Here is a 13,207-nt window from a genome sequence, read left to right on the forward strand (position 1 = left end):
CAACCTCAGACTCCTGGGCTCAAGCAGTCCTCCCGCCTCAGCCTCCCCAGTAGCTGGGACTACAAGTGTGCGCTACCATTCCCAGCTACGTTTTTCATTTTTTGTAGAGACACAGGAACTTGCAATGTTGTTCAGGCTAGTCTTGGCCTGAGCCAAGAACTCCTGGCCTCAAGTGATCCTCTTGGCTTGGCCTCCTAAAGTGTTAGGATTACAGGCCTGAGCTGCCACACCAGGCCCTCCCATATATTAATGCTTTACATCATCTTTGCATTATTTAGAACACTTCATACAGTGTAAATGTTACATAAATAGTTATTATAATATGTCATCTTATTCCTTATATTGTTAATTTTTGTGATTCTCTCCCCCCCCCATATTTTTGGTCTACAGTGGGTTGAATCTGTAAATGTGGACCTGTGGCCACAGAAGGCTGACTAAATAACATAGTATTCTGTCTCACACACCAGTAAAGTGTCCATGTGCAAACAAGCATGTCCTGGAGGGAGGGGGCGGGATTAGCCACAAGCTGGGGGGCTAACCTACACACAAACCATGAGATGGCAGTTTTGCAGCTGACGAACTGATGATTGCAGTGTGGGGCTAGAAGTAGTTTATAACTACAAATAGCAGCACTGCCAATGTGATGTAGCTGCAGGAGCAGAGTGTTCTGGTGTGTTCTCAGGCCTGTGCAGCAGCTTGGCTCCCAGTATGTGCTGCACTAAGCTGGGTCCTTGGGAATCTTTGCCTCGTGTCAGTTAGAGCAGATGAATTGCAGGCTTTAGGGACCCATAACTGTACATTTAAGTTACTGATAATTCATAAAAACAGAAGTATGAAATTGTATGTTGATATTTTCTGTCCATTCTTGGCCCATCTGGGGCTCCTTGAGGTCCCCCAAGTGTGGCACAAATAGTCCTTGTTGTAGACCATTCTTTGGGATCAGCAGCTCCCCAGCTTTTTTTTGACTGCAACCCACAGTGCAGAGTAAGTTCTACGTTGCAGCCCAATCTGAATGTAGAATACTGACATACAGAGAATTTCACAACATATTGTCCTTACTATGTAGAGTATCCTTTGGTGTTTTTTATGTTGTTCTATTAATTTTTCAAAAATAACTCATCTCAACTCACAAAATTGATCTCCTGACCTACTAATTGGGCTGTGCCTCAGATGGGAGAATGCTGCCTTTGTTGACCAAAATGTGGGTAAAGCCCAGACTGGCCACACTGGGGGAGGTGCCCGAGGCCCACAGCAGACGGCCGGGGTCTGGGATCTCGCCTGCTGCGGTCAGCGAGCACGCCGCCCTGTCTCCCTTGTGCCCTGTCTGTGGTTGCTGATGCTGGCTCTGTGATCACTACAGGACACAACTCCGATGGGAAGTTCATCGCCCGGGCGCAGCGGATAGAGTACGACTGTGAGCTGGTACCCCGGCGAGTGGCCATCTTCATCGAGAAGACGAAAGATGGGCAGATTCTGCCGGTACCGAACGTGGTTGTGCGAGATGTGGCCTGTGGCGCTAACCACACAGTAAGGCTTGAGTTTTTCTCCTCGGTTCCAGAGAGTCATGCCAGGGTAGAGGGTGTATCTGTGCTCAAGTGTCCCAACACTTGGCTGTGGTCACGAACTGATCCCAGGTGGACGTTCTGCGTTCTTCAGAGGGCTTTGTACCGTTCGTTTGGCCCTGGGGCATAGTTCCGTGTCACATTTTCCCCGTGACTTCTACAGACATATCTAAACATGCAGACATTTTGCCGCCCCGTCCCCCCATTAGACGTTAAGCACTGTTTGGCGTTTGGTTTTTGTCTTAATAGAATATCATGGACATCTTCCCAGGTCAATAGATAACATCCTGTACTGGGGAATTGAATAGTTTTTGATTATTAAGGTTGTTTCCTTAAAGGTCGGTTTATATAAACTGCAATACAATTCTTTTATGTGTCTTTGTGTCTTACTTGCCTTCTTGTAGTTATTTTGCCTGTGAATGCCTGTGAGTAAAGTTGGGTTCTCTTCTGTTGAAAAAGCCTTGGGCTAGGAGTCCAGAGACCAAGTTGGTGCTCCTGGCTGAGTGCTCCGTGCCCACCTCCTTCCCGGGATCCTTTGCTCTATGATAGAGCACCGTGCATTGGCTAGGGTTGGAGTAGGAGGCTTCAGTTCCCGCAAGGCTGGAAACTGTGATTCTGTTTTGTCTAATGTATTAAATAGGGCAAATAAAGTTGGATCTTATTGAGGGCCTCTTAGATCAAGTTTTCTAGTCAGTTGTACAGAGATACCAAATTTGCGTGTCAGAAGTTGGTGGAGGAAAGACACTTTAAAAAGGAAGATAGACTTTAATACATCAACTGCCGCACTAGGAAAAAAAATTTTTTCCTTGGGGCCACGGTGTTTTATTGTGAAAATAGAATAAAAACTTTGAAAACAAAACAATCTTTTCTAATTTAATGAAAAATTTGTTATTTTTTATCATTTTCTGTGCGTGAGTTATATGTGACTTGAAAAACAGCTCACGTGGCTCCCAAGATAGAGATGTGTGAGTTACATATGCTTCGCGAGGCCCCAAGCTCAAAACTAGCATAAGTTGAATACAACTCACACGGCAGTTAATGTGCTAAGTGATTGAAGTGTTTTCTCCAGGGACCAGGTGCAGGTTACCTCTGTGTGCCTGTAGGCAAGGGAGGTCTAAAGAAAAATCCAGGACGGGGAGGCCTTTTCTCCTCTTTGTTCTTTATGCAGTTTAATCAATATTTTAATAGGAAATTGAATGCCCTGTCTTACTGTGTGGAGACATAGCCCTCTTGCTTCTGACCAGGGAAGGGGAAAGACTTGTGGCTTAAACAAAACAAGACTGGAAAGTAGAGTTCGCGGCAGAGAAAGTAGCAGACTGGCCTCCCATGGAACGCAGGGTTTTGCCGGCTGCGCTCCTGGTGGCTCCGCCCCCTGCCCGGGGCAGGTAGAGATCAGCCTTAATGTTGCTGCTCCTGTGCCGTTAGCTGCTGCATCAGGTTCTCTGGACACAAGAGACCCCTTTTGTCACCTGTTGGAAGCCTGTTCCCACACTGTTTCCTCTCTCCCCACAGCTGGTCCTGGACTCCCAGAAGCGAGTCTTCTCCTGGGGCTTCGGTGGCTATGGCCGGCTGGGCCACGCAGAGCAGAAGGACGAGATGGTCCCTCGCCTGGTGAAGCTGTTTGACTTCCCTGGGCGTGGGGCGTCCCAGATCTACGCTGGTTACACCTGCTCCTTTGCCGTCAGTGAAGTAGGTTAGTCATTTCTCCCTCGTCTGTGCCTCAGGACAGAGGTGTCCAGGGCCAAGTTGTGGTTTTTCCCTCCGGTGCAGATCAGTGTTCTGCTGGGGAGCCACATGGCCCTTGCCTTATCCTAAGACCATGAACCTCGAATCTCTCCCCAGTGTTCTTTTAAACAGAGTGCTCACTTGTCATCCAGTCCTTTTGCCTTTCACCTGGACGGTGCTGAAGGTGAGACTGCAGCTCATGCGATGTCTGGTCACAGTGGGAATGGGTTTTGTCTTCTCGCAGGTGGTCTGTTTTTCTGGGGGGCCACCAACACCTCCCGTGAGTCTACCATGTACCCGAAAGCAGTACAGGACCTCTGTGGCTGGAGAATCCGGAGCCTGGCTTGCGGGTAGGTGGCAGCATCTCCTGGCGACTGTGACGTCTCTTCCTTCCCTGGGGGTGTTGGATCCCGAGAGGGCTGCGCGTCTACTGCCAGGCTGTCCCTGTCGGGGCGTTGGGTGCACTGAATCTGGAGGGGGCAGGAGGGGAGAGGGCTTGGGAGGCACTAGAACAGATGGCTTGTCCCCTGTCTTTGAGGGTGGGGTGCATTTTGAAGATATTTGTTTTCCAGAGAAGTACACAAGCAGAGATTGATGTATTCCGCTTATGTGGCAGGTTGGAAATTATTTGTAGTTGGAAACATAGTTGGATCTTAGTTACTCTGACACGCTGGGCAGAAGAAATGCTCTTTGTGTCAGTGGTTCTCAGTTCATTTCAGGACACCTGTTGCATTCTGTAGCACTTATTGATGAGGAGTTGATTAATCGACTGGCAGATGTTGGGGGGACAGCTTGGGGGGAGTCAGTGTGGCTTTAATCAGTTGAAACCTCTAACCCTGCCTGAGTTACTGTGCAGGGACGGCTGCCACCTTGGGAATGGGCTTTTGCTTCATCCTGATTTGGTCTGATGTTTTCCCAGTGTGTGTCTTCCAAAGTGACCTCCCACCAAGAACCCTAGAACCTGGGGTGGGGGTGGGGTGGCTGGGTCTCCTGCCGTTGGATCCTAGCCCAGACTTTGCAAGGGTTCTGTTTATTCGAAGTGTTGAATGGCCTTCATGGGACAATCTTAGGGTTCAGGAGAAGCCTGTTGGCCCCTTAGTTGTGTTTATTACTCGGAAATGAGTACATTATAGAGGTTTTAATGGGATGTCCTTGGTTTTTAAAAGCAGTAGCTCACACCCATGCCCTTGAGCAGTAGCCACGTGGGCTCAAGGCTGGGGCTCCTGGGCGTGGTGGTGACAGCTGCCTGTTTGCAGGAAGAGCAGCATCATCGTGGCTGCAGACGAGAGCACCATCAGCTGGGGCCCATCGCCAACCTTCGGGGAACTGGTAAGGCGCCGGCGGGGACAGGCATTACGTTCTGCAACATTCTGTAATCTCTGGGTCCCGTGAGCTTTTAAGGCTGAGTCTGTGTTGATCAGACAATTAGGAAAGTGATCTGTCCACATTGTAAAATACAGACATTGGAAAGTTTCAGATCCAGTTTCTTGCATTTTGTAAGCCATGACTGGGATGCGATTGTGGTGCTTGGGTGATAAGAAAGGAACCTGTTTGTTCCCTGTCCCCAGAAGGCTTAAGTCAATAGGAAACTGTCATTTTAATTCCTGGACTCAAGCGATCCTCCCACCCCAGCTTCCCAAATTTCTAGAATTACAGGCGTGAGCCACCACACCCAGTCGGTGGGGGCTGTCATTTTAAACCAATGAGCATGCAATGAGCGAGCATCTAGTCTCCCTGATTTTCCCACGTCCTTGAAGGCTTTCAGCTCCATAAGCAGCACCGGCCGTTGTTTGTACTCCGCATAGCAGTAGATCGTCGGGCCAGCCTCGTAGGCGATTTGGGGATATTTCCCCTTATTTTTCCTAAATGGGGTTTAAATCTGTGTTCCAGTTTTTAATCTCAACTACTTGACTGATGAGGTTAGAGCCAGTAGCCCTCAATTTCACACTTGGCCTTCCCCAACCAGATGTCTTTCATCTTTGGGTCCCGGTCCTAGGTGAATCTTTAACTTCTTGTTAAGGGTAGCTTGGCTGTGCAGCTCATCCTGGCGGTCCTCCTGCTCTAGTCATGATTTCGTCCTCAGCTTGGCTCTTGGTGGTTTATCTTGGCTTATTTCCTGCTAGAAACATGGTCCACATCGCTGCCCTAGTCTCTCGTGGGTGGGAGCCAACCCAGTGGATGGAGAGGAGGGGAGGGAAGGGCTTTCCTTGGTCCCGTGAGCGGTCGCTGGGGTGGACGGGCGGATGCTCCTTTCCTCGGGGCTCCGCACACCCTCGCGGTCTGGCTGCGGGCCGGGGGGTGCTTCAGAGGCCGCCCAGTTTGAAACATCGGAAGGAAAGGAACAGAACCTGGTCCAGTTCCTGTGGATTGCTCTTAGAGGAGGAAGAGATGTTTTTTGGGGGCCTATCAGAAATAGACTTTGACTTTCTAAATACGAATTTTGAAACTAGAGGAGAACAAGGGGGACTTTTGGGGAAGCCTCTAAGAGGTGTGGGCAGGCCCCGGGCTGGGGGGCGTCCTGCCTTTCCCACCCTTCAGGACCATCTGTTTCAGCTGAGCCGAGAGGTCTGCGCCCTTTAAGTCGCCTTTGCATGGGTGCCCCACCCCCAGCTGTCCTTGACCAAGTCCTCCTGTCTGTGGCGTGGGGACGCTGGCCCCCTGCAGTCATCACTCATCGGTAGCGCCCCCTTCACTCCCACCGTCTCGTGGTTTGGATGGTGGGTATTCGGCCTCTAAGCCTCTAAACCGCAGAGCGTCTAGGGCACGTTGCTGCCCAGCGTTCTCAGTGACCTCGTCATCTTAAAAGGCTGCAGTTGCTGTTTCTTCTTGTATTCATGGCGTCATCTCCTGTCAGCTCTCCTTACTCCCCAAAAGGGCTCCATTATCACATAAACCCCTACAGGTTAGAACGGAGCACCTTGGTCTTCCCCGAGGTAAGAGCGCGTCATCTGTTGGTAGTAGGTTTTGTGGGAAATGTTGGCGACCTGGCCCCTGCCCGAGGGTGGCTGGGCTCAGTCACGGAGGCGCAGAGGGCGGCATCTCTGGCTCTGGTTAGCGGCTTGCCAGGACGCGGTGCCGTGAGTCCCCACTTCTGGACTGAGTCGCGTCCATCCCTGTTTGGTTGAGTGTCTTCTTTGCTCTGCCAGGGCTACGGGGACCACAAGCCCAAGTCTTCCACTGCAGCCCAAGAGGTGAAGACTCTGGATGGCATCTTCTCGGAGCAGGTGAGTGGGGGCGGCTGTGCCCGTGAGCGCCAACAGGCGCCCGGCAGGGAAAGGGCCAGTCTTGCCTTGCGTCTCGACCAGCTTCCCTGCCGCCTTGCGCCAGAGTTTTCTGATGGGTAACAGCCGGCAGCAGGAGAAAGAGACAGTGCAAGGGAATGCTGGCCAGGTTCGGTGGCTGTCCTCGCTCTCGATGACACACGCTGCAGTATGGCCACAGCAGATTGATCCCCAGGCGAGCGCATCGCAGTGCCATTGCACCTGCACCCGAGACTGGATCCTGCTGCTGGGCAGGGGGGGCAGGTCCACCGAGTGGAACTGCGCGAGGCAGATGGCGGGGCAGGGCCCCTGCTGCCAAGTCGCCAGGCTGCCAGCCGTGTCTGCTGAGACACAGATGGGGCACGCACCTCACCCAGAGGTGCTCCAGAGAGGCGCGTAGAATGGGGAGCTGGAGCTCGTGTCTCTGCCTGTCCCTGTTGGCAGAGACAGCTCGTTGGCTTCCTTCCAGCCGGGTCTCTGTGGCAGCCCAAAAGGCTGTGGCTGGCAGGGCATTGGTGACGGGATCGCGTGGAGACTTGCTGTCCTTAGCAGAGGGTTTTCATACGCATCTCAAGGGTCCCCTGATTCTCTCCTTACTGACCTCTTGGCCAGCCCAGCTTCCGGTGTCTGTTACTAGCTGGCCTTGACGTGCTGACGCGCCCCACGCACAGCCAGTGCCGATATGTTCTCGCAGGTCGCCATGGGCTACTCACACTCCTTGGTGATAGCGAGAGATGAAAGCGAGACCGAGAAAGAGAAGATCAAGAAACTGCCAGAATACAACCCCCGAACCCTCTGATGCTCCTGGAGACTCCTCCGATCCCACCTCTCGCGGCAGCTGTCATTTCCATGTGCACTGGGACGTGAAGTCAAACGAGGAATTTCAAAAAGCAAAAGTTGACCGAAGGTGCATTTTTGTTAGACTCCCCGAGGTTCCGTTTTATAAGTGATCCAACGTTAACTACCTTTTTCTGTATGCTTTCCAAAGTATGTTTTTTTCTCTTAATGTTTAATTAAAATATTTGCTCATAGTTGACTTACCATTCCTACAAAAAAGGCAGAAACTTTGAGCAATCTAGGTTTTTTTCCTCCTCCTAAATACGCTTCCCAAAACATCCGTTTCCAGTCGTGATTAGCATTGTGACCCGAGTGGGTGCTGCGTGGAAGAGGAATCGCCGTTTGCTCAGAAAAGATGTCCTTACAGGAACCAGCAGCATCCAGGCAAAGACGGTCCGTGGGGTCATCTCCATCCGAAACCACGCTTGCGTCTTTGGAGCACCCGGGTCACTCCTTGCCCGCTTTTTCTTGCAGACCGGCTTGTTCTGTTTTTCCCCCGGCTGCTTGCGAGGCCCGAGGCCTTCTGGCTGCACCGTGAATAGAATCTGCCGTTTCCCCCCTGGTGGGGGTTTGGGGTCTGTGTTTAGCCATTTTTATCTACTTTAGGTATAAAAGCAGCCCAGATGAAAATCAGGTGACCATGGAACCATGGGACTTGGGGGTGGGGCAGAGGTGGGAGCATTTGTATCTGTTGATGGCTCCCTGTGGAGCCCGGGCCGGCACTAGCACTCACCAGGTAGAGATTGATCAGCCAGCAGTGAGAAGTGCTTTCTCCAGTCCCTGCGAAGAAGGATCAGCCCTTTGTCGTACCAGCCTTTATCGCCTTTGTGCTTCGGTCTGTCTTTCTCTTACCCCCACGCCCCCAACTCCTGGGTCCTGCCTGCAACGGGCGGTCCTGTTTCTGAGACTTGGGATCCATTCTGCTAACCCAGCTCTCTTTAGTCGCATTTGCTTGGCTCCGGTACCAAATAGTTGGGATTACTGAAGAAGTCCCCCGTCCCTGCGTGTCAGCGCCGATGCCGTGACTGCCACCCGCTTCCCGTCAAGTGCCCTCTGCCCGAGCTCGCCACCGACGTGCGCTGCGCTGCGTGAGTTACGAGGTGCCTTTCCCGGAACCCTCCGCTCACTTGGACCCAAGAGAGGTGACAGCTCTGGCTGGGGCTCTTGGTTTCCAGAGGGTCTGGACTGGTTTGGGTGCTTTAAAATAGATTTTTAGTTCAGTGGTGCTTATGGGGGAGGTGGGGATAGAACTTAAGTGTGAGACTTGGGTGGATGGGAAAGTTAAATATTGGTCTCTTCGATTTTCTTTGCTTTTGCTATTGTTGTTACCATTTGTCATTGTATCGATGTTAAAATGCCAAAAATGATCTAGTTGTTGCTTTTTTCTCTATCTTCCACCCCCTTCTCTCCTTACGGTGACTTCTGCCCTTACAGGGCGCGTAACCGTATCTGTCCTGGCCAGTTCCAAGGCCTTGCGGGAGGAGACAGGCCTGCATTTTCTAAGAGTTAGTCTGATTTCATGCTCATCTCTCTGTCCTGTGTTCAGTCAGTAGTCCAGGGGAGAAGCTTGTGCAACTTCAGAGCTTCTGCTAAACTAACCCAATTTGTCCAAATCACTCTAAAATCACCGTCTCTGACTCAAGCTTCCATGTGACAACCTAATCAGTTTCCCTGCTTAGGCCTCTTTCCTTGCACGAAGCTCAGGCATCTGCGCTCTTTGTACCCTCGGGTGGTGTGGTCGCCAAGGGGGTTGAGGAGGCAGCACCCTGGGTCCTGGCCTTCGCAGGAGGTGCCCTGGGCAGAGCTGGGCTTAGGGCCTCTGTGGACTTACCGAAAACCAGCCTCAGCCTCTTCGGGAACCCTTGCCAGGGACTGGAGAAGGAAAGGGACCTTCTAAGTGAAGACTGCCCTGTCCCCCCGACCGCCTCCCCCAACTCCTTTTGGCTTAGTTTTAAATGAACTTCCTAAGGGGGAAAATCCTTTGAACAAGGAGTTGGTTGGGGGGTGCCGCACTCCTGAAGGTACACAGCAGCCTGGCCTGGCCGGGGACCTGCGTGGCACTGGCCCCAAGGGTGTGTGATGAGTCTTCAGCTCAGGAAGGAGGATTTGAAAGAAGAGGCTTAAGAGTGCAGGGAAGTTGTGCTGTAATTGTCTTATTTTTTTTTATATATATATATTTCTTGGAGTAAACATTTTAAATAAACGGCATCATTGTTTACTCTGTCTTGGCTTTGATGTTTCTTCTTCAGTTAGCGGGTATCTCGGTTTCCTCAAGTCCTCGTACGTGGGCTCCCCCCAGCCCTGGCACCCACAGAAAGGTCGTCAGGAGAAGGGTGGCTCCAGGGCAGCGTTGGGGCTTAAACCACACAGGGTGAGGTGAGTAGAGCCCCTGACCGCTCCTTGAAGTGGGGTGCGGGGTGGTGTCAGTGCCCCAGTCGTCCAATTCAGAAATGGAGTTTTTCCTATTCTCACTGGGGCGCTGAAGAGGGTGAGATGAGATTAGCCGTGGAAGGAAGCATCCAGAACAGGGGCTGGCACGTACCGTGTGTCCCAAATGTGTGTTGACGCCCCCAGACTCTTCAGGAGGGAGCCTGCTGTCAGGCACCCACTGTCGTGCGCAGTGTGGCCCGATGCCCAGCAGAGGGCGCAGAGAGACCGGTCCTGTGTTCGGACGCTGGGGGACCCTTGGGCAGACGGGCTTTAGCTTCCAGGCTGCTGCTCTTGGCCAACCTGGCTGAGTTCTAGACTGGACCAGCTGCCTTCAGCCATGGTATGCCAGCGCCGGTCACGGGAACCTCTGGGTGCTGGCTGCTTGATGTTGGAGAGCAGTAGCGGTCAGACCAGCCCCCCCGCCCCAGCAGGAACTGCCCGCAGGCTGGAGAGGAGACCCTGTCCCGCAGCCCATTAGCGGCAGAAGCAGCATGCAGCGGCAGGTCACAGGTCTGTCCATGTGTAAAACGTGGGATTCCCCATCACACGCTGTGGCTGCTTGAAGCTTCCCATCCCTTGATCCTGCCCTGAGGGACCCTCCCCGCCACGGGCCCCCATGGTCTGCAAGGGCAGTGGCCACCGTGCTGGGCAGCATCTGTGGAACAAGTAAACGGCTGACACATTCTGGCTGCCATGTTGTATAATGCGCCCCCAGCCCCCCGTAATCCACACCCACCGTCTTGAGGGGTAGGGCCATTTATTCCCCTTCCGTAGGAGGGAGATGCAGAGACAGATCGGCTCAGGCCGAGGCTGCAGTGGGGCAGATGGGAAAGTCTGTGCTTGCAACCACTCTGCTAAAAGGCCCCCATATCAAACTCCTACCCCACCCTCCAGGAGCTTAACCCCTGGCCAGGAACAGAACCCCTGCAACCTGTGGCCACTCTTTGGAGGGGCTGCCATCAGAGCTGTGGAGAGAGCCAGCAGACCTCCCACCTCCCACTCAGGGGCCGCGTTGGTTGGTGGCATCTTACAGAACAGGTGGTCTTAGAAGGAAGGACATCAGTCCGTCTTGGGGCTGTGGCTGGGGGCAGCTCCCCAGGTGTAGTTCGGGGCCTCTGCACCTGCGAAGCTGCCGCAGTCCTGCCAGCCCGCCAAGCACGTGTTGGCCGCTGCCCTCTGCCCTCCGCAACTCTTAGGCTCCCAGAGAGGAGTGGAAGGACCAGGAAAGTGGGAGGGGGCTTGCCTGGGGCTGCCCAGTCCTGCCCCAAGGCTGGAGTGTGTGAAAAGCCACACAGGACCTGGGGGATGACAGTGCCCTGCGGCCTCTGCCACCTCATCGAGACAGGTGGTAGATGGAATGCCTGGGCTCCTGCGCCCCCAGGAAGAGGGCAGGGGTGTGGGGGGTGAGGGGGAAGTACAAGTGCCATTAAACCTTTTGGAAGGTAAAGGGGGCACTTAGAACCTAAGGGCATTCTGGGCACCGAGGTGGCCCTGGGGGAGAGGGCGTGTTGGGGTCCCCATGGGTGGTTTGGGACCTCCAAAGCCCTGAGCTGCCTCCCCTGCACCAGGCCCCTCCATCCCCAGCCTTGGGCAGGGCAGGCACGGGGAGTTGGCCTCACAGCTGCAGGGACAGGGGGCTCCAGCGCTCAGGGAGAACAGCTGACTGCCCAGTGCTGGGTGTCGTTCTAGGGCTTTACGTGAACCATTCGGGTCCTTAAAACGATGCTGAGACAGGACCTGCTCTTGCCCCACTTGAACTGGTGAGGAAACTGAGGCACAGAGCCCAGTTAATGAGCTTATCTTACCACTTTTGACAGGTACAGGGGACATTTCTTCTCCTGTGCTAGGACAGTAACACAAGTCCACAAGTGACCACTGCCCTTGGCCCGGGACCCAGGAGGGAGGGTGGGGCCTGGGGAGCACATCTTTGTCTAGAAGGTGTGGCCAACAAGGCTTCAGCTGTGAGCCCCTTGGGTATAAGGACATGGCAGCAGGAGCTGGAGATCCAGATGCTGGATTGTTGATGCCCGATTTAGAGAAACAAAACATGACACAGGCCCAGCTCTGTTGCAGGTATTTGCTAACCAGTAGGGCTGTGGGGGCTTCCTCTAGCAGGTGCCCATCGGGGCGATGCTGCTGGGACCCTGGGGGTAGCTAGAGAGGGCTTAAGCCTGCCAGGGTCTCCTGGGGGACCCTTACTGAGCTAGGGAGGGAAGGGCCCAGGGCTGACTGGAAAAGCCCTTGGTTGGGGTCGTCCAGAAGAGGAACGAATGCCCCCACCCTCAGGCAGCCCTTAGAGGTACGTGAGTCCCCCAGGAAAAGTCTCTGCAAGGTGGCAGATGAGAGTGGACACTCCTCACCCCACTCCTGGCCCCAGGTTCCCCTCCCCCTGCTCTTCTTAGAGATGGGGCGCCAGCCCTTGGGACACGAAGTCCCCTCCTTCCTTGGCTTTTCCAGACTATCTGGAAATGCACATCGGCTTAGGTGGCAACCTTGCCCCATAACTAGCTAATCCACCCCTTCACACCTTTGCAGTCACTCGAAGGCCTGTTCCACGGCACAGCCCTGGGCTGGGACAGGGTCAACGGTAAATCCAAAGGTCTCTGCAGTGTAGATCACAGATCGAGCGCCATGGGCAGATTGACGAGATGCGGTCCATAGACTGTTCTGGGGTAGCTGGCACACCGCCTCAGCCAGAGAGCAGCTTCCGGATCAGAACCCACATCTGGCCCCAAGACCACGTCCATGCACCCAGCACCACCCTGCCCCGTGCTTCTGCCACTCAGGTCCTGCTTCCTTGCGGGGACCCAAGTAGGGCCGGTTGGGAGTGCTCAGGCTTGGGGTCCCAGCTCTGCTTTGTCCTAGCCGTGTGACCTTGGGCAAGTCACCCAGTTCTCCCCCGTGGAAAATGGGACCAGTAGCACCCACCTTAGGAGGTCGTTGAGATGACTAAAAGGGCTGCTTTGAACCTCGACGAGGGCCCCATATACACTCCACTCACCCTGAGACGTGATCCCATCCTGCATGCTGGGAAACCGAGGCAGCACATGACCAGCCCTCCATGGGCTGCTGATGCTGACGGGAGCCGGGAACAGGGAGCCCCTGCACGGCCGCTGCTCTGCAGCCAGGGGACACGGTCCCCAGCCGGGAGGCACCCCTATGCCCCTGGTCCCAGCAGGCCAGGCCTGGTTGGTTCTAGCCCAGTTCTGCCTCCAGCTCCTCTCTCAGGGCCTAGCCCCGAGGACTGGAAGGGGTTCTGGAGGAGTATTCGTGGGGAGAAGCAGCGTGGGAGCCAGCGATTGTTAAACCTCAGCGAATCTCAGCTTGCTTGAATAGCACCTGTGCCCTCGTCACAGGGCCAGACGGAAAGAGGTGGCCTTGAGTCAGCCCATG

General features: G+C 54.0%; 1 protein-coding gene across 1 annotated transcript in view; it reads left to right on the top strand.

Moving 5' to 3' along the window:
• Positions 1-9,286, top strand: part of RCC2 (regulator of chromosome condensation 2) — a 25,581-nt gene extending 16,295 nt beyond the window's left edge. The window contains exons 7-12 of the mRNA XM_012662659.1: positions 1,361-1,527; positions 3,075-3,255; positions 3,532-3,637; positions 4,544-4,616; positions 6,434-6,511; positions 7,242-9,286. Coding sequence (XP_012518113.1) covers positions 1,361-1,527; positions 3,075-3,255; positions 3,532-3,637; positions 4,544-4,616; positions 6,434-6,511; positions 7,242-7,346 — 710 coding nt within the window. The 3' untranslated portion in view covers positions 7,347-9,286. The remainder of the gene's footprint in view (positions 1-1,360; positions 1,528-3,074; positions 3,256-3,531; positions 3,638-4,543; positions 4,617-6,433; positions 6,512-7,241) is intronic.
• Positions 9,287-13,207: the final 3,921 nt, after the last annotated feature.

Source organism: Propithecus coquereli, unplaced genomic scaffold, assembly GCF_000956105.1.
Source record: "Propithecus coquereli isolate 6110/MARCELLA unplaced genomic scaffold, Pcoq_1.0 Scaffold77, whole genome shotgun sequence".
Classification (NCBI taxonomy): Eukaryota; Metazoa; Chordata; class Mammalia; order Primates; family Indriidae; genus Propithecus; species Propithecus coquereli.